This window comes from Sebastes umbrosus, chromosome 5, assembly GCF_015220745.1.
Source record: "Sebastes umbrosus isolate fSebUmb1 chromosome 5, fSebUmb1.pri, whole genome shotgun sequence".
NCBI lineage: Eukaryota > Metazoa > Chordata > Actinopteri > Perciformes > Sebastidae > Sebastes > Sebastes umbrosus.
Window position 1 is genome coordinate 30,108,388 of NC_051273.1, and position 20,426 is coordinate 30,128,813.

Below are 20,426 nucleotides of genomic sequence, written 5' to 3' on the forward strand. Positions count from 1 at the left end.
ACTGATTTTTTTAATTGATTATATGTATATGTGTTTTTGTATGTGTGTGTGCTGCTCGTGCGTATATGTGTATGTATGTATATATGTATGCAGTATATATATGTATATATAAATAGATTTTATTTTATTTTATTGTTTAACTTGTGTATATTCTTTTTACTTATATATCTATTTGTTTGTATATAATATGTTTTTCCTGTCTCTATACTGGCTTATTTTATATTAATATTGGGTTTGTTAAGTTTCTTTGTACCGAGAATTTTATTATTGTTTGTGAATGTTTGTTCTGTTGTTTTAAAATGAACAAAAAAAACAATAAATATAATTTAAAAAAAATAAAAATAGTATCTACCAGATAATAAAACCTTTCTATCTGCTATCTGACATCTCCTCATAAGGTCTGGCAAGTATTGTTCACCGGAAATAGAGGAATCATCATCCCGGAAAGGGAAATGTCACTAAAAATGAGGTGGTGTTTTTGAACATTTGGCAGAAAAAAACACTCTTGCATATTTGTGCTGCTCAGGAGGACTAGAAGAAGAGGTCCTGGTTGGAAGTGGCAGGTTTGATCATATCGAAACAGTAAGTTGTTGACTTATAGACTGAAGGTAGAGACGCTGTTAGCTCATGTTATGCAATTTCTCAACAACCAATCATGCAGTCATTATATTGTCGGCTCCTAAAGCAGATGTTCCTAAAGCAGATGTTCCGTCCTTTATGTTGTGACTCTGGCAGGCGGGGGAGTAAGTGGAGAAGTTTGCTAAATGTCTAACCTTTAAAGTGGATAGTAACGCTGAGTCAAGTGCTAGAGTCTCTTCCAGGAGAGGCTAAAGCTAGCTAGCTGTTATTCAACAATGACTTGATTTGAATGGTCTGTTTCTGTTCTTTAGCTCCAGATTGTGTCACAGTGACCACTGAGTGAACCCACTGAGTCACCACACTGTTTATTCTCTTGTCTATAATCAACTGTCTGACGTAATTAGTAATCTAATTTTCGACATATTGCATCACCCATTGCTAATTGCTACATATAAATGTTGATGTCATTACTGTTTGGCAGAATGGTGAACAGGTTTTCACGTTTTTAAGGTGTCAGAGCTGCTGAGCTCGAGCTCGAGGTCGCTGAGGTGTGTAGCTGTAGCGCGTGACTTTCATTTCTAGGAAATCAGCTGACACACATCTAGATTCTTTTTGGGAAAATCTGGAAAAAGTCTGTCTCTTAAGATATTTCAGAATCTATTGATGCTTCACATCTCTTTGGTTTTGGTTTCATATCAAGCAAACATTTTTTGAATGGCTAAATGTTGGTTTTTATTCTGTTTTTTATGTGGAATAGAGATACATATACTGCTTTGCCTAAAATGTGGAATCTCTGTTCTGCAAATATAGGGTGTTTTACATAAAGCAAATAAATGCTTTAGGACATAACACAGTAGAGAAAAAATATAATCTGTTGAAGCTGAATAAAATTGAAGAGACACATTTTTTTTTTAATGCAGTTACAGTGCAGTAAACCCAAATTTAATAAATGAATAAAAGTGCAGCAGAGACATGAATCAATCAAAGGCACAGAAACAGTACGTTTTTTTTAACAGAGTTTTATTTTCAGTTTTAACAGAAGAGGAAAGCATGTATGCACAGAGTTATGCTCATTGTTTGAGAGGGAAAATGCAAGTCAGCACGTCTACTTCTTCTTCCTCGGACAGTCAGGCCTGTTTTGTCTCGTAGTTCTGCAAAAGAATGAACCCCCTTTCACACAACTGTAAACCAGAATAGAGTGGGACGACTTGAGTTAATCCAAGTGATTCTGTGCAATTTAAGAATGAGCAAAACCTCTCCACGCTTTAATATTTCCACTAGATAGTTTTATGTTGTTACATCAGCGTCTCATGCAGCCGTCTCCTGACATCAGCTCTTCGATTGTAGCTACTGGTATACATTTTAGACATTGTTTCATCAGGAAATTGAGAAATTTATCACTGCGTCTTAAAAGAACTGTCTTGAGAATGGACACTTTCCCAATACGGATATATGGCTGAGTTTATATATTGGCTGCTTATGCTGTATTATTTGCATGAAAAGAAAGTTAGCTTGATGTTCAGAGTGTAGTCTCTTCAGGCTTGTCTTGCTTTGAGCTTGGGGAAAATCTCCCTAGCATGCATTGCACTACCTCTTTGAATCTTCAGTTTGATACTGGGGTATTGTTTGTTTTTTTCCTGTAATATAGCAATACAGTATGAGTGATTGTAGAATATTTCTCAACAGTGCTGTGACTCCCACTGAACCCCCTTTTGTCTCTTCCTGTTTTTCTGTCATCGATTCACATCCTTCCCATTTACCCCGATTCACAGGGTCAACTTGCAGACAGAACAGCATGTGCTGTTGTGGCACAATCCTCCTTGTATTATTCAGTTAATTTGTCAGTCCAGTTGAACTTGACAAACTGCAAACCGATGTATTTACTTTACAGCCAGTTATTTCCTTATTTTTACAGTTGGCAGCCTTTGCCTGTGTTTGCTTGTTGCATGTCTCGCTTACAGTTTGTGGATATAAATAAATATCTCCATTGTCTAAATAGCTTAATGAGGCGAGCTTTTTACTTAGACTTGTTGTTACTGCAGCTTTAAACATCTGAGTAAGCAAAGCAGCTCCCCTCACTGACTGAATCATACTCTCCTTGACCTTTTCAAGGCACTTCTGAGAGGCATGAGTGACTTTGCAGTTCTCAACACGGGGCGGAAGATGCCCCTCCTTGGACTGGGGACGTGGAAGAGTGAGCCAGGAAAGGTAAGAGGCTGCATTTATGTCCTCTTTCAGAAAAAATAACTTGTTTGAAAAAAAATAGTCTTCTTAATATGATTTCTGTCTTCTAGATGAATTTCATAAAACAGCTGCTCTCTGTCTCTGCCCATTGAGTTCCACTTCCCCTCATCCTCTATACAAATGCAGAAATATATCTGTAATTTCATACATTAAAGCCGCACGAATCAATATTATATATTAACAATTAATCAAATAAATGTGTGTAAAGTGAAAAGTGCTGCTCATAGTGATGAACCCAGAGAGAATTCCCAGCTCTACAGAGCATTTTAGCCTCTTTTAACATCCAATTGGACTGTTAACAAGCCATTAAATAGGCGTTATCGATGATCAAATATGAATCAATGTTATGTTAATGCCTATTTCTCTCCTCAAATGTTTTCAGAATCATCTTGTAGTGCACGGTTTAGCTGTAAAATTAGAAAGTTTGTGACCCTGCCGCCGTTGTGAAATCTGGTGAAGGAACGCCAAGTTCCGGTCACATGACCGGAGCACAGCCAATAGGAACGCTCTCTCTCTGAAATGATCTGTGATTGGTCAAAGTCTCCCATCACGGGCTAGATTTTCTAAAGCCTGAAACAGAGTCAGGATGAGGTGCAGAAGTCTAGTTTTCTCTCAGAACACTTGAATTACAATATGCTGAAAGGTTTACTTTAACTCACGGATTTGCTTCCAGCAGGCAGCAGTTTTTTGTGAAAAAAATAACTCTTGATAAACCCACTGCACACCACCTGCTCAGCACCAAACAGCAGACAGCCAAAGTTAGCAACTAGCAGATGAACATAGCAGCTATAGAGCCAGATGTTTTCCTCAGGATTTGGTGGCGACAAAACAGAGCTAAAAGGATTGAATATTGAACTTACATTTGTCAGATGGATAGACACAACTCTAAATCGGGGCTGCCCAAAGTGGGGCCCACACGGGGTGCCAGATCCAGTTTCTAGCATTTGTTGTTTTTTTTCAGTGACAGGCTTTTGCGTTTGTAGGGCTGGCCCTCTGCGGTCCAGCCCTACAAACGCAAAAGCCTGTCGCTGAGTGAGTGATGAAGTTACAGGATTGGTCGGCCGACTGTTGGAGTTTCCTCATTGGCCGTTGCTCTTTCAAAATGAAAAGGCGGAGAACAGTCCTGTGTTTACGTTTTCTGGGGAATTAATTAAAAGACCCACAGGATTGCTGCAGGCTGTTTTAGAGCTAGTGAAGATACTGGTATCATGTGAAACTAGAAAACCTAAGGAATCCATTGGTACCAACCATGTCATGCTAGCTTGTTGGGAAGGAGGCTAAATAACGCTCCAAATTTAGGCAATTCTGCCATGGGCATTTTCCCTTGACCTCTGACCTCAAGATATGTGAAAGAAAATGGGTTCCACGACTCTCCCCTTTACAGACATGCCCACTTTATGATAATCACATACAGTTTGGAGCAAAAACATGTTTTTTTTAATGCAGCATAAATGTGTTATTTTCGCCTATTCTGAAAATGGTGTATTTAGATATTTCTGCATGCTGGGGTCCAATTGCATTCAGCAGGTGGGTTCTAAGGGGTTAACTTTATAAAAGCTAAAAGAAGAAAGAACATGGAGTCCTAGTACCATTTTGCATCAATACAATAGGTGTATTAGTTCCAGTCTTGGCTCTCCAGGGGAAAAAGTTTGGGCATCCTTGCCCTAAATGAATGCTAATGTTGCTCGGTAACTACTGGATGGGTAAAATAGACAACTGTTTACTAACAAGTTTGCCATGTCAACTTTATAATAAGGTAATAATAATATGTCAACGTTGCACATTCTGCTGCCTCCAATTGGCCAAAAATTACTGCTTTGAATACACAGGTTTGACAGAAGCCTATGCATCTATGTAATACCATTTGCCAATCAACAGTTATTCTATATTCCCACTGTCACAGGTGAAACAAGCAGTTATTTGGGCCTTGGAGGCTGGATATCACCATATTGACTGTGCATCCATCTATGGCAACGAGGTTGAGATCGGAGATGCCCTACAGGAGGCGTTCGGCCCCGGCAAGGTAAAACAGCTCCGCCACATTGCATTAGAGGCTCGAAGCACATCGAACTATATCTGACGTGTGTTCTGTGGACCAGACCCTGAGAAGAGAGGACGTGTTCATCACATCCAAGCTGTGGAACACCCGGCATCACCAAGAGGACGTGGAGCCGGCCCTCCTGAAGACCCTGAAGGACCTGAAGCTGGAGTACCTGGACCTCTACCTCATCCACTGGCCCAACGCCTTCCAGTGAGCTCTACCTCCACCAACGTCTAATGATGACATGATTAACTCGTTATCCTGAGAAAACCACCTTTTAGTTTTCTTGACATAATGAGCTAATTAACTTGCTATATCGTTAGTATAGTTTACTTATCTTGGGATGGGATTTGAAAATGTTTTTTGACAATGACATGAGTATTTGTTTCATGGAAAGCTAAACTACAGTTTTACTAGTGTCCACTTCAGTCTGTTATTAGTTGCTTTGAATCCTAAAATCTTAAACGTGGCTCCCACTTTGTATCTCGTAGACAAGGAGATGATCCGTTCCCCAAAAATGAGGACGGCACTATGCTGTACGACGACATAGACTACAAGCTGACCTGGGCCTCCATGGAGAAGCTGGTGGAGAAAGGCCTCGTCAGATCCATCGGCCTGTCCAACTTCAACAGCCGGCAGATAGATGACGTCCTGTCAGTCGCCAGCATCAAACCCACTGTCCTGCAGGTACAGTGATGATGAGGAAGTTTATTTTAAGTGTGAACACCTCTGTAGTGTGCATCAAGTTTGGTATTCCGAATGACACTGGAATCTGTGTGTTTTGGTTGTGCAGGTAGAGAGCCACCCCTACTTGGCCCAGGTGGAGCTGCTGGCCCACTGTCGTGACCGGGGCCTGGTGATGACGTCCTACAGCCCTCTGGGCTCTCCTGACCGGGCCTGGAAACATCCAGATGAACCTGTTCTGCTTCAGGAGCCTGTGTTGGCCACCCTCGCAGAGAAATATAAAAAGTCTCTAGCTCAGATTATCCTGAGGTGATTTTACTCTTCACTTAAAGATATAATATGCAACAGTTGTCGGTTGCTGTTTGTAAACACACAGCATTCAAAGTTGGCCACTCCTCCTCAGCTCAACCAGAGAGAGAGAGCAGCGGTGGTCGAGCGAGCTATAGAGTGAACAGAGAGAGAGAACTGTTAGTGGGAACAAAGCAGCGAATCAGAGAAATAAAATGTTCTTTTTTGATTGTTTCACGGCGGTTACGCAGCCACTGCACACAGCAGAGGAGAGACAGAGGAACAGGGGAACTTGTACCCATCGATGTATAGCCTAATGCTTGTGCCTTGGTCAGGGGCATGACAAAGCGGCGATATTTGACCACATGAATGGGCTCCACACCCTGTGCGCTGTTATTGTTACACCCCCACGTTGGGCCCAAAGGCTGTTTGCAGACGGCCAGAAGCGTCCCGAGTAACGCAAAATAAAAATAAAAGAGAAAATACAGGCAGAGGACTGCAGGGTATCTGCAGAAACAGATACCGCCACACACTTCTAGTGGGGCATAAGTGAAGATTGAGAGGGACTATTTTTGTATCAGTCTATACATTGTTTTTTATGAAATTGTTGCATATTATACCTTTTGTCATATACCTATTATCCCAGTGTGCAAGTATATGTACTTTTTTAACAAACACACTTTATTTCAGGCTATTTAAGAGATTAGATTTCTTTTAATTTAAGAAAAAAAGTATTTCAAGTTATCAAATTTAAGATCTTAAAACAATAAAAAAAAAAACTTCTTAAAGCTGAAGTAGGCGAGATTGGAGCAAATATGACTAAAACAAGTTATTTTTTATAAAACGGTTGCTATATCATGACAGTAGTACATGATACAGGTAACCTGGAAAAAAAATCATGTTCCTCTTCATTGGTATGGTCAAGGAACTCTCCAGTGACCTTACATTTCAACACCAGTTTGTTGTATTTGCAGGTGGCAGACACAACGAGGAGTGGTGACAATCCCCAAGAGTGTGACGGAGTCCCGTATCAAAGAGAACATTCAGGTGGAGTAAATTAAAATCACAGCATTTCATTTCCAAACCATGAGGTTATTTTTTTTTTAGATGGCTTTCTTAATGAGATTTTCTGAATTTTAGAATCTCGTTAAGGTTCAGTTATTGCCTGCAAGTAAAAGCCGTGCACACGTGTATTATATTGTGTGGTACAACTAGTTCACAATAGCAAAGTATGTTGTGTGGGTGAGGTGTTGATATCATTTTGTTTGTTGTCAGGTGTTTGACTTCACCCTTGAAGCAGAGGAAATGAAAAATATCACAGCCCTGAATAAAGGCTGGCGCTACATTGTACCAATGATCCAAGTAAGTGGGCTTCATGTACTGCATCCTTCATGGTTGGTATTGATGATGTTATATATCAGATGAAGCACAATTATATGAGATTTTAATAGAGGTAATGTTCTATGGTGGTCAATTCTTTCTGAAGATTTTTTAAATCCTGACAAAAATCAAATCAAATATAAATGCCCAGGATATTGGCATTGGTTATAACTTAAATTACAAAATATAAGTTATCAGCCCTGCGAGCCCTTCTCAAGCAGTTTGGTGAAAAGCAAAAGCAGCGTGTGTGTGTGATGGAAAAGCACCAGACTGGCCTTGAAAAACTCAAGTTTAACATAAACACTGCTGAAGAGCAAGAGAGAGAAATGTTTGAACTTTGGTTTGGATGTTGCAGGTGGACGGAGAGCGTGTTCCCAGGGATGCAGGACATCCTCACTACCCTTTCAACGACCCCTACTGATGACTCACGCTACAACCTGAATTTGTGCCTTTAACAACCCCACATCACCCTCCCACATCACTAATAAATGTTCCTGGAGTTTGTCTTTAGATTTTGTCAAATCCTGCTCTCATCATTAGAACATTTCAAGTTATCGTCGGTGATGAAGACTGGAGAATCTGGTATGACTGTATACATACTACGTACATGTTATTTTTTAAATAAACATTTTGTTACTTCACTTGCAGGCGTCTTTATTTAACCAGCTGATTATTTATGAATGAACTCTTGTAGTGAAGACATTTTACCCTAGATTTTGACTGTTTTTATTGTAAATCTAAAACTAATTTTTTTTTAATACTTGACAAGAAAAAAATATAATTTGATGATTATTGACTATTGTTCCACAGTGCCAGATATACATCTTGAGTCACTCAAGTAACTTTAAAATACCCAAGATATTAATATTTTGCAAATATCTATAGTTAAAGTGAGTTTTTTTTTTTAAGTGGGGTTGTATGAGGTACTTATCCATAGTTAGTATATTCCCCCAGTTTGGATAAGCAGGCAGGAGTACCAGCACGGGAGCAAAGCAATGTACTGCTGTGAATGAGGGCAGCAGCAAAACGTATTTTAACCACCTAAAAATATCAGTTTAAGTGTATGCTATATTTACAATATTTTCACTGCTTTACTTTGCCGTCGGACGCCCTTACCAACGAGGAACTGGAGCTGTTATCTATGCTCTCTTCAAAGCCACCAGACTCCTTTGACAAGAACAGTAATTGTACCTCACAGGACACAGAAGCTCCTAGTTTACCGCTGCCTCGATCAGTTCATTTGCACTACATTTCTCTACTACTTCTCCAAACTGGAGGCGTGCTGACCGTTATGTACTCTAGATAATGTACCTCATACAACCCCACTTCAAAAAATCCAAACTATCCCTTTATGTGTAACTGTTAACACACTAAATTTCCTCTTTTGGGATTTATTTTAATCAGTGTATTAAAACAGAATGACATATAACACTGTTTATCATTATTTCTTCTGAATGCACAAGTGACAGCATTGATGCTTTACACTATTTCACCAGCAGGGATGATCATTTCATTTCATTCAAATCACATGATGAATTTACAAAATAATCCATTTCAAACATGATTTTAACTTTGACACAAATTGAAAACTGAATGTATGACATGATTGCACTTTTACAAAAGCATTCAAATCTTCATGGCATGTTCTGTGACGGATTAACAACAAATACTGTAATTCTTCCCATAGTAAAAAAAAATATTCTTTAATAATTATGTATAAAACTTATTTCAAAGGTTCTCTATACAGAATTCAGAGCATATCTACCGCCTCCCCACGGCACTCAACATGGCGTTGGCTGAGCCAGTGGCTCACAGCTAATGGTGCAAACAACAGCAACAGTACTGCTGACAGAGCCAACATTGTTAACCAGAGGGTGGGCGCTACACTTCCGCGATGATGACGTCGGTCATGATGGCGTCATCAGCTGTAACCGCCGTATGAGGGCAGTGCAGAGTTGCAGCCATGAGCTCGCCAGTGAGGCACGCTCACATGCACGAAAGGCCCAGACACACCAAGCTGATGGTCGGCCGTCGGTCAGTTTGGGGGCGTAGGTGAGCGCCTGTCACCCTAGTTTTTGCGGCGCGTCCCGCACCATCGGCTCTAGTCTGCCCGTGTCAGATGGTTTTTGGTCAATCCAGCATGTTCAATTGGCGGCGAAGCCCATCAGTGAGAGAAATCGCTCTGATTGGCTGTTCAGCTTAAACAAATCAGTGCACGAGAAGAGAAACGGAAGTGAGGAAAGCAAGCCAACGAGTAAAGTCAAAAGGGCAGACACCGAAAGCTCTTTTCATTTGTCATCTTCATCTCATCTGATCATTCCAATACACAGATATTTTCACGACAACATGGCCATCTGGAATGAAGCTTAGTGGTGTGAAAATGGTCGGCAGATGCTGCTTTATTTCATGTGCGTATCACAACAATGGTTTGTATATCCGCAGTCCTTGGTCTTCCAGCTTCCCTTTTTTTCAATGATGAATACAGACTAGTGTTACCTGCCAGTATTGAGAGTTATTTCATCTCACGCAGGCGCAAGACATACAGTACATACTAGTCGGCCGTTGGCTGTAGTCGACGCAGTGTGTTTGAGTGCAACTTTTTGGCCAAGACACAGACGACACGAGGAGATGCAATTGTCGGCATCGTCGCCGCTAGTTCTTTGATGTCTGTTTGGTGTGTCTAGGACTTAGCATGCACTAAAAGTAACACACAGCCGGCCCGGCTATGTCAACAAAGCACAGAGAAGCTAAGATTACAACACACACAGAGGGAGAGAGACTTCATTCTCTGCTCAGGTAGACATTACACTACTATATCTTTACATAGAAAATAGTTGTTTGATGCTATATTAATGCTCTGGATATCAAATTATCACCTTTAACAAGATGGACATGGCAAACGTCTGTTGTTCAGTAATCCAGGACATTCAGTACCTGTGGTCAGATATGATGGTAGTCGCTCATCTCCTGCAGCACCTCTTCTAAGGCTTCCTCCATTGTCAGTGTGGGAGGTCTGTGTCTGCGAATGTACTGTGGAAAGGTTTCAGAAAGTCACATTTTAATCTTTTTAATGCAGTTTGGAATCTGGAATGTAATACAAATTTAAAGGATGACTGTTTTCTCTTCCTTTTTTACGTGTCTCATGATACTGACTGATTTTCCACTACACTGAATAACAGATTAGCTACATCACAGTCAGGGAATGCTGGAAAGCTGTGTGTAATAAATGTCTCATTACAAAGAGAGATAAATATGGTTCTCATTTGCAAATTGGATATTCATCCAATGAGGCTTTGAACCAGCAATGAAACATCAAATTTAGCAGGAACATCTACTGATCAGGATTATTCACAGCTATACACTAGTATGTAGCGGGTATGTATGTATAAGTACTGTATGCTTTACCTCCTTGGTGTCCTCCAGCGTGGTGTATCTGTAGTTCGGTGGTCCCAGGCTCTGCACCAAGCTGGAGTGAAGATATCGGCTGCTTTCGATGAACCGCCTCGTCATGGCAAGTTGCTGTTTTAGCATTTCATTGAGTGCAAATACAGCTGGGTTGAAGGTGCTGAGAGCTGAGGGAGGGACACGGGACACACACATACATAAAAACAAAAGAAATAGGTCTCTAACTCACATTGCCTTTTCATCTGTAAAGGGAGACTGTTATCTATAACCAACAGCTAGTATGACTCACTGTATTATTAATATCCTTCCTACATGTGTCATTGCCGCACAAAAGGACTCTCTGAACTTGAGTTTAACTTTGAGGGGAGAAAGTGTATTCGTTTAGACTTGGCTGGTGAGTAAAGTAAATCTAGCAGCCACTTGCATATTTTACCAGCATTTGGCTGGTGGCTGGTGCTAATTTCCAACCCTGATCATCGACCTGATCTGGATTTCCTCTGCAGGTGTGCCTGCTTTCCTGCAAAGCCCTAGGCTTATCCCAGCTCATCACTAATAACATGTTTTTTTCTCACTTAATTGCATTTCTAATCATGTATTTAGTTCTCTATCCTCACTTGAACCCTATAACAGATGTTTTAAATGTTGTAAGTTTTACAGTGTGCCCTCCGGCATTCTAGTAATGGTGTTCTTTATCTCTAATTAGTGAAGCCTCCTCTGGGAGGCGCTACAGAACACTGTAAACCAACACAACCAGACACAAGAACAGTTTCTTTCCTCAGGCCGTCACTCTGATGAACACTTAAATCAGTCATACACTGTCAATAACCCTATAACACCAAAATATCCACTGCTGCTGTTATAGATTTATAATTTTACAATTAATATAATAATTTACTTTTTTTAAGCATGTACATCTGTCACTGCCAATATAAATCCTACATGCTGTACATACAGTATATAGACATGTCCAGCCCATGTTTATCCATTCATTATTTATTTATTTGCACTATTTGCACTTAAAGAACACTTGACTTGTATATAGACATTTTTTATTTTATTTCTTATTTTATTGTTGGTCATTGGTGCTTTAAATATTTTCATACAAGATTTATACATATACACCAACAGTATATACACCTATTTGTTCCCTACTTGTGTAAATAACAGTCCAGCTTTGTTGTCCTTGTTCCTAGCTGTTTTTTCTATTTCTGTGTGAGTATGTTTAGAGAGATACATAAAAGCTGATGTCAGATTCCTTGTATGTATGTACTTGGCAAATAAAACTGATTCTGATTCTGATCAACTCAAAGTGATCCTGCAGATTTTTAATAGCATGTCACCTGTAGATGGTGCAACAGCGCCAGATTGAATGGCCCTACCACATCAGTCAGAGTATGGCTCACTTCAAATTTTGCGTCATCCTTGAACGAACCCAATACTCTCTATTATAGTTACCATCTGGATCCAGGTGCAGGCTTAAAGCTTTAATCTATTTCTATCAACATAACAAATTTAAAAGATTGAGCCTTGGCAGAGGCAGGCTCTCATAGTGTTCTGTGTGTATGAATGTTGTAATTTGTTCTGTTTAATTGGGTCTCTTACCTTCCACCATTTCCGCACTGAGAGTATGAGCAACCGCTGGGGTGGGATCCATGTAAGCCATGCCCGCTGCACGACCCAAAATACCTACAGATGGAGGAGAGCCAAAGATAATATTTCCATATGTCATTGTCAATTTAATCATGATAACTTGTTGACTACTGTGAAGAAATAATACAGTGCTGGTGATGATTAGCGGCCCTACCACATCTTAAATATAAAAACACCATGTATGGAACACTAACCGGTGGGCCATGTGTAAGCCAGTGGATCAGTCTGAGTCTGTACTGCTGCCTCTTTGAAAACCTTTCTAGTTGAAGCCCGCCTCCGCGACTGGCGAGATGAGGTCCGGCTACCATGTGATACAGAAGATCTGGAGCAATCTGAGGTCTGTGAGGTGTACGAGTCTGAGAAAGTGCTCGAGTAATCATCTTCTGTCCTCCCACGGGACATGTCTGAATCTGAAGCCTCCTCTCTGACCTCCGACACAACCTCCTCTTCATCTCCAGCTCCTTGGAGGTGCTCTGAAACCTGGCTGACACTGTAATCTGTCCTGCTCTCACTCTCAAAGTCACTTTGGTAATCCACTGCATCATCCTCCTGCTGCTGCTGCTGCTCTTTCTTCTCCTTCAATCGTGGCCGCTGTTGATGTCTGTTAGGGGATCCAGGAAGAGGGGCGCTGTGTTTGACTTCTCTCTGTTTAGGCAGCAGGAAGAAAGCAAACATATCATAAATATAACTTTTAATCACATTTGCTCAAAGTTGCCAACTGCAGCTGTAACCATCATCCCTATCAACTATCGTTACTTGTTACTTACCATTTTCCGACAATGTGCATAGAGCATTAACATAAGTGATCAGAAATATCTTTAATAAGTTCTCAGCTTAAGAACTTTGACGAAACAGTTATTTGGTGGTGAAAATGAAAGCAAAAGTTAACTTTATTACTCAAATTGTTGCCCACATCTAATAGCTACTTTGCTTCCTGCTTGAAGTTTTACCTATGTACGTTATCATTTGTTATGTGAACACTTTTTTTTCAATGCAGCTGATGATTGTAACAGGCCTTTTGGGTATGTTCATTTTTGGTTTTACTTTTAGATAATGACTTAAAGGTTCTGTTCTCTGTATGACATTCAGATCATTAAAGCCAGTGTTGGTGATCTTGAGAAACTAGCAACAGTACACTAGATTTGTAAAAAATTATACAACCAAAAAACCGAGCCCAGTGTTGCCAACTCTTTTCCAATGAAAGTGAGTGAAGGCAAGCCGGCAGAGGAGCAGAGACTCCGGCCACATGCGAGCGCGCATTTGCGAGCACGCATGGGATCCCAACCCGGTAGATTTATACGTGTAAAAAGTTACAAACAGTCCCATTAAGTAACTGCTGCCCGTTCTTTCATCACAGAAAGGATCTGTATACATTTTAAAATATCATTCATACTGCAACTTATTCTGATATTTTAAATTTAATTATCAATCTGCAATTTATTTTCATACTTGAATGCTACTTGGTGACAATTCTGAAAGTATCTATAGCCAGCTAACATTAACCTGTTTCACAATTAATTGTGTATTTCGCCCGGGTTATTTGAATTGGCAGGCTAATAATAAGCAAAAGGCTTATGTGAACAGCATATTCGCAATAATATGCAGCATGCTGAGCTCTCAAGACCACCATAGAAAAAGCCATCCCACAGTATAATAGATGGACCTACTTCACTTGGATTATTCCCACTTAGTGAGACTAGCTTCCACGTTCAGTCCAGGGTCATTCCATCATTTCTGAACACACCTTTGTAATACAAAGACATCTGTAAGGGTGGCTCAGAGCAGTGTGAAGATCTGGTGAAGAGCCTTATTAAATCCTGTAATGAGTCTGTTTTATCCGTATACTCTACAGTCATCTAATATGAGGTTTAGCACCAACATAGTGCTGTAGCTGCTGTAACTAACATTAGTATTTTAACATTAGCAATCTTTTGTTAATAAATACAGTAGGATCCAACTTCATACTATTATTAAATATGAGTTTTTAGCCACTATGGCCCCTTAACTTAAAACACACCTTTTTAGCCTGGCTTTTATCTAGTTATTAGTTTTATTATATTATACTTTATTTTACTCATTTAAATGTTTATATTCATTTAAATGTTTTTTTAATAAGTATGTTTTTTTGTTTTTTTTTTATCTATTTTTATTTTCAGAACTTGGAGTTGCATTTGATATATGACTTGTGCTATATAAATAAAGTTTGATTTGATAATATTGTGTGTGTTTTCTACTGCCATGCTGCATGCAATCTCAGTTGTATAGGTAAACCGTCTATAAAGCATTGGTAAATGATGTATTAACCATTAATAAAAACATTAGTTACTAGTTTATAAACCTTTATAAACGGTGTTGACAATAGATCATTATTTCATTCATCATATAACTGGCTTGCATATTGCGGATTTATTAGGACCAAGATAAGGGCTTAATGGTTGGTTCCTGTTACCAGGGAGGAGGTATACATGAATCAAAATTTAAGATAATCTAAAAGGATGCATGTAAGCTCACTGATGCACTCAATAAAAGAGTACAGTAAGTTGTCTTCATAGATAGAATTTATATACTGTATATACAGCAAACTAGGCAATATCATTTACTTATCAGTGGGGGATGTTCTCTGAGGCAGCATCCAGGAGCGAGGCAGACTATTTACGGAGGAGGGAAGCAGGTACAACACGGTGATGGCATGATAGCAATGAATTCCATCTTGGACAAACATGTATCACACTCTTTACAGTAAGCTGATGCAGAATCAAACTGCCTTTAGCTTCTCCAAGATGCAACATGATGTCTAAATCAAAATCAAGATATGTCCATCTGCCCATCAAACATAAATCAAGTGACATCTGAGACACCACTGACCTGTGTTTGTGCTTTAGTGTTCAATAACATTATGCTGAACCCAAAAAGGGAGCTGATATTAAAGGAATATACCACCGCGAATGGGAATCTAATAAGCTCAATGTAACAGCATTCAGCTAGATAAAACTGACATTCTGGTGTAGTACAGTAAGCAGTCAGTGTCAACAGAAAGAAAAACAAAACAGAGCTTTGTATATAAGGAAGATTTCCAGCGTTGAGTGCTGTGGTGAAAAAAAACATCTAATCATTTAGACCAGTACTGCTCACACGATGACACAACAACGTCTCATTTTGGTGACGTTGGCCAATTTACTGACACAATAACTCGGTTTTGAAGCATGAATGAAGTGTTTTGGTGAGTTACTACCTTTTGCAAACATGCGATAGAATTGTGATGTCCCATCAAACAGTTTAGAGAATGTTAAGACTGTTTCCAAAAATGAGCCAAAGCGATTGGGAAAAAACTGTAAGTATATTTTGCTGAGGCAGAGTGCGCACTGGCAGGCAGACAGGTAGCCCGTCCAATCATTACATTTGGGCCGAATAAAAGGATTGAATGGGTTTATTACAGTCCTGCGACAGCCACAGATACCGGATTTTTTTTTCTATTTTTGTCAGATCATTTGATTTACTGATTGCTGTCAGGATGTAATGAGAATTTTCTTCTTACCCCTGATAACACCGCTCCGACCTATGGAAGCGTAATGCCCACCCTCTGGTTCCCCCCCAGGTTAACACTATTAGCTCTATCAGCACTGTTGCCGTTGTTTGCACTGTTCGTGCTGTTAGCACCGTTAGCTGCTAGCCGCCACCTGCTCAGCCATCGTCATGAGATGTGGCAATCCCTTAATCATAGATATGCTCTGAATTTTGTATAAAGCTCCTTTAAAGCTGCACTAATCATTATTTTCATATCAACAATGGGTCAGACGACAACGTGTAATGTAAAAGATGTCTCACGTAGTGACAAACTCACAGACAATCACATGACTCAGTCGCAGTTCCACTTAAGGTATGGAGCATTTTGGCATCTTTTAGCTCATTGTTTTGGTTTTATATAACATTACATACTACACACAACTAATTTGTAACTTTCTTTTACCTCTTCCCTTAAAAACTTCTGTCATTACTCACCTCCTTTCCTGGTACTTCCTCAGTAAATCCAAGGGTAGCAGGGACCAGGTCGTCTAATGTCATCACATTTATCTTGAAGTCTGCAATAACACAAGATCATAACAGCATTTTGTAAACTATAGTGTATATCCACAGAAGTGTCATCAACACACTATTTAGTGTGCTACTACTATTCATGTAGGGCTACAACTAACGATTATTTTCATTGTCATGTGTTGATTATTTTCTCAATTAATCGATTAGTTGTTTGGTCTATAAAATGGTGAAAAATGTAAATCAGTGTTTCCCAAAGTCCAAGATGACGTCCTCAAATGTCTTGTTTTGTCCACAAATCAAAAGATATTCAGTTTACACATTTTACACATACACATTTAAGAAGCTGGAATCAGAGAATTTTGACTTGACTCAAACCGATTAATGGATTGTCAAAATTGTTGCCGTTTATAACTAATGGATTAATTGTTGCAGCTCTTTATTCATACATATTAAATATACTTTAAAACATCTGGTGAGCAGAAAAATGAAAATTAATGTTATTCTAGGCTGCTGTATTAAAGTATCATGACACGGTTATATGATGTTATAAGTGGTGCATGTCAGGATGTATTATAATACCTGCGTAATTCCCCCCATTAAAGCATAAGAATGATGCCTAATATACATTTTTTAAAAAGCTTGTCATAAACTTGTGATGCCCTGGAAAGTAACTCATATTTGTCCCGTTGTCTGTTCATTTTGACTCTACAGAGGGATGACTTATGTACCTTGTCGTTCATCTAGGATGCATGAGATAAGGAGCAAAGTTTGAAACACGATTAATGAACAAAAACACCATGTAATAATAAATCAATAAAACAATAATTTTGAGACATTGGTAGAGTATAAGTGGTAGAGGAGAACACTGTTGATTTTAAGTCCTATTGTTGACTCTTGATCTTCGTAACTACAACACCGACTGCCATCTTTCCTGATGTATTTAATGCACTGATGAACTTCTCTCACCTTCAGAGGTAACTGCACTCATCTCACTGTGGGGATCTTCAGAGCCAGGCCCGACAGAGAAGAGCTCCTCCAGAGAATGCACCTCACCCAGGCCTGACATGGAGGAGAGGGAATGCTGTGGACTCTCCACCCTACGAGGGGAGTTCAGTCTCCCCGGAGGAGATGGGGAGACACGGGGAGGAGAGGGGGAAGGGGAGAGCACAGAGGGGCTGAAGTGGGCCTGAGCCTGGCCGGTGAATCGAAAAGGAGAACTGTGGCGAGAAGGAGAGGCAGGGGAGCGGGGTGGCGCTGCGTTGGAGGATGATGAGGGAGGGACAGCGGCAGGAGGAGGTGAGGCGTGGACCTTCTGACTGCTTTTGCTCAACATCTGTAAGAGAGGAAAGCATAGTATAGTTTGAAACTGAAAAAACAGTGTCTGTCAACCACAGTGTTTCTGTTTCTGTACATTTGTGTGTACTGTTTGCTTCTATTTGCGAGACATGTCAAAGCAAATTTCCCTTGCTTTGTGATACAGTGAAGTTTTGCAGACTCAGAAATTGTTTGAAATTGTGTAAAACATTTTTTTTTTAAGGAAACTGTCCTAGAACATGTACAGAATTATTAGCTGGGTTCCCACCAAAAATTCCCGGGACTACTTTTCAAAGAACTAAAAGGTTCCTTCAGCCCACCGTTGTTTGCACTTCCACCGTGGTCTAAAGACCTGCGAAGATTAGACAAATTAGTCCGCTGACGTATGAAAAAGCAACATGACATGTGACGAGGGCTGCTGGTGGTCACAGCAGTAAACACACTCTGCAGCCTGAAGTTCAGTGTGCCCGCCTGTTTCATCTAAAAAACATGCAGGACTGATGCACGTTGGATGTAATGAATGAAATGCAGAGAAGGAAATTTAAACTGAGAGCGTCTGTCTCCACAGTAAATCATTTGCTGATAGTCATTTATTTGTGCTTTAGAAAGTAACTGCTGTGGAACAATGAGAAAATAACTTTCTTTCTCTCATTCACAGCACCGCCACGATGTCTCCCTCTTCTAACAATACCGCTCGCCCTTGCGATCTCTCTCTCTCTCTTTTTTCTTTGTCTTTTTTTTAATGAGTCGAGAAGGCAACGGCAGAGCCTAACTTTACTTCAAATGTTATAAAACAAAGACAAATGCTCCCACTGGTCCTGAAATAGACCTAAATCGGTACAAGAGTGCTTCCTTGTTTATGAATGAAGCGGTAAAAAGGCCCCAGAAAATAATTTAGACCCTGTTCCCTGCGGTCGAAACACAATGAGTTCTTCAAAAGGTTCTTAGTTCCGGGGGAAGGTTCCTGTGGTGGAAACGGGGCTTATGACAGGTGAACTGATGGTGTTAGCATAACGTATCCTGACGATAACAATATACTGTATAGCATGCCTATCTAAGACATGGAGTGTCTATGCCATGGTGCTGTAAATGAAGGAAGTGAAAACCAAGCAAAAACAGCCCAGGGTTCAACATTGAAAGGTACCTTGTCTGCTGTTCTTATGGAAGAGGGTCTCCTTGGCATTAGGAAGCTGTTGTCTGTTGAATCCAACGAGTCTCCAAGCAGTTTCCTCATGTCCTCTTCATCACTTTCCAGGCTCACCCCACTCACTACTCTCACTGACGAAGGAACTACAGCATCAGCAGCTCTGGACCTGGACCTGGCACCAACATCTGCACTTTTTGGAGACCTAGCAGCAGCAGCAGCAGCAGCAGCAGCATCACTACTGTTAACAGCTAGAGCAGTCTTGCTTTTGAGGAAACTTCTCCCCTTCAGGTTCTGGTCACCACTGGAGGCCTCCAGGGACTGGGCGGCTGGTGGTGGCGGTGGTGGTGAGATTCCCACGTCTGAGGTTAGATTCCCAGCAGGTCTCTGCTCCTGTCTGGCCTGTTCCTGAACCTGCTTGCGGCTGCGGATGCGGCTCTCAATTTGAGCCAGTCTACTCAAAGCAGCAGTCTGGGAGCCTCGCTGGGAAGATGACACATTTCTGACCAGAGGGGGTGAGAGGGATTAAGACAAGAGTTTCAGCAGCATAGGTGAATATTAGAACTGCAAATATTCTGAGTAGAATTAGTGGATAAGGTGCTAGAAAACAATTCACTTTTTCCAACCCAGTGCTCAATATCACATTTATCTATCTTACATACACAGAACTGTACCTGTGTTCAGGCACCGGCTGCATTTGGCTCTTGCTGACAGGTGACTGGCTGCGGTTGGTGGCAGGTGGTGGAGCCTTCTTCAAGAACCTGCTCCCTCCTCCATCCAGAGAGCTCGGAGGTCTGAGATCCTGGCAGAGGAAAGCAAGCAAACAGTGGAGGCTTGTTGTCAATTGGACTTACAAACGTTGCATTGTATTTATGTCTTGAGCAATACAGCATCAGTTAGTAATATCTTCTAAATGTGGCAGGTGACACAGACTGGGAAAGGGGAGGGGCAACCATGAGGGAGGGTTGCCGATATAGGGCCACCTGCAGGAGGAACTTTGATTGTGGCATTGATTCAGGCCGGTGGAATGAGGCAGGTGCACACCTCATTCCATGTGGCAGGCAGGGAGCGAGAGAGCAGGAACAACGGGTAGGCCTAAAACGGGTGTCTTTGTGTATTGTTTATGCTGTCGGGTTTGAATGTATGTGACATTTCTTGTGTTCATGTATTTCAGACCTGTTTCCCTGCTGCGTTGAAGGCGGCTGGTTGTCGGTAGGAAAGTAGATCGACGTACCAGGTATTTTAAAGTTTAGTTATGTAGTGTTTTAATATTTAGTTGGCATGTATTTTAATGTTTGATAATAAAGTGTTTTAAGCTTGTTAATATTTGTTTCTTTACAGAGCATCAGTCGGCCATTAGCTGCTCTTGCCGTGGGACTGTTTTTTGGTTTGCGTTTGTTTTGCTTTAGGGTTTATTTGCCGTTTAGTCCGCCCTGGCAAGTGAGCCGGTAGCGGGCAAAAAGATCTGGGTATTGCCCTTGGGGCGGACTTGTTTCTTTTCTTTATTTTTGTTGTTTGTTTTGTTTGTCAATCTGCCTGCTTTCCCACAGTGTATAACCTTACTTAGGTTGAATCCCAGTCAGACAGCCAGGGCAGGCTTAAGGTGTGGGGTGGTTTCAAATCGTTTGCAGTGAAATCAATCACGTGCGACTTATAAATGTG

The 20,426-nt window shown here is 40.6% G+C and overlaps 2 protein-coding genes across 9 annotated transcripts in view; one reads left to right on the forward strand and one right to left on the reverse strand.

Moving 5' to 3' along the window:
- The first annotated feature begins 425 nt into the window (after positions 1-425).
- akr1a1b (aldo-keto reductase family 1, member A1b (aldehyde reductase)) lies at positions 426-7,857 on the forward strand. 3 transcript variants are annotated; one of them, XM_037768833.1, is made up of 9 exons: positions 426-582; positions 2,692-2,787; positions 4,727-4,846; positions 4,923-5,074; positions 5,356-5,551; positions 5,658-5,857; positions 6,811-6,883; positions 7,112-7,198; positions 7,572-7,857. In XM_037768833.1, the coding sequence occupies exons 2-9, from the start codon at positions 2,707-2,709 to the stop codon at positions 7,635-7,637; spliced, it is 975 nt and encodes a 324-aa protein (XP_037624761.1). In that variant the 5' UTR covers positions 426-582; positions 2,692-2,706; the 3' UTR covers positions 7,638-7,857. The 3 variants fall into 3 exon arrangements, with proteins under 3 accessions (XP_037624761.1, XP_037624759.1, XP_037624762.1); XM_037768831.1 differs by lacking the exon at positions 426-582 and adding an exon at positions 697-739; XM_037768834.1 differs by lacking the exon at positions 426-582 and adding an exon at positions 913-975.
- The window catches only part of c5h19orf44 (chromosome 5 C19orf44 homolog), a 15,537-nt gene continuing 964 nt past the window's right edge, over positions 5,854-20,426 (reverse strand). Inside the window, exons 3-12 of one of the 6 annotated variants that reach the window (XM_037768828.1) lie at positions 19,439-19,566; positions 18,765-19,266; positions 17,273-17,639; positions 17,035-17,046; positions 16,271-16,350; positions 12,466-12,916; positions 12,224-12,307; positions 10,622-10,788; positions 10,151-10,246; positions 5,854-5,988 (exon numbers count right to left, since the gene is read on the reverse strand). In XM_037768828.1, coding sequence (XP_037624756.1) covers positions 10,157-10,246; positions 10,622-10,788; positions 12,224-12,307; positions 12,466-12,916; positions 16,271-16,350; positions 17,035-17,046; positions 17,273-17,639; positions 18,765-19,266; positions 19,439-19,566 — 1,881 coding nt within the window. In that variant the 3' untranslated portion in view covers positions 5,854-5,988; positions 10,151-10,156. Of the gene's footprint in view, positions 5,989-8,561; positions 9,940-10,092; positions 10,247-10,343; positions 10,430-10,621; positions 10,789-12,223; positions 12,308-12,465; positions 12,917-16,270; positions 16,351-17,034; positions 17,047-17,272; positions 17,640-18,764; positions 19,267-19,438; positions 19,567-20,426 lie in introns of those variants that run through there. The other 5 variants (XR_005206797.1, XM_037768827.1, XR_005206798.1 and 2 more) reach the window with 5 other exon arrangements.

Coding starts and splice junctions, on each gene's coding strand:
- akr1a1b (XM_037768831.1), top strand. CDS start 704: ATGTTCCGTCCTTTATGTTGTGACTCTGGCAGGCGG. Junction 5,552..5,657: donor TCAAACCCACTGTCCTGCAG/GTACAGTGATGA, acceptor TTGGTTGTGCAG/GTAGAGAGCCACCCCTACTT. Junction 6,884..7,111: donor GTATCAAAGAGAACATTCAG/GTGGAGTAAATT, acceptor GTTTGTTGTCAG/GTGTTTGACTTCACCCTTGA.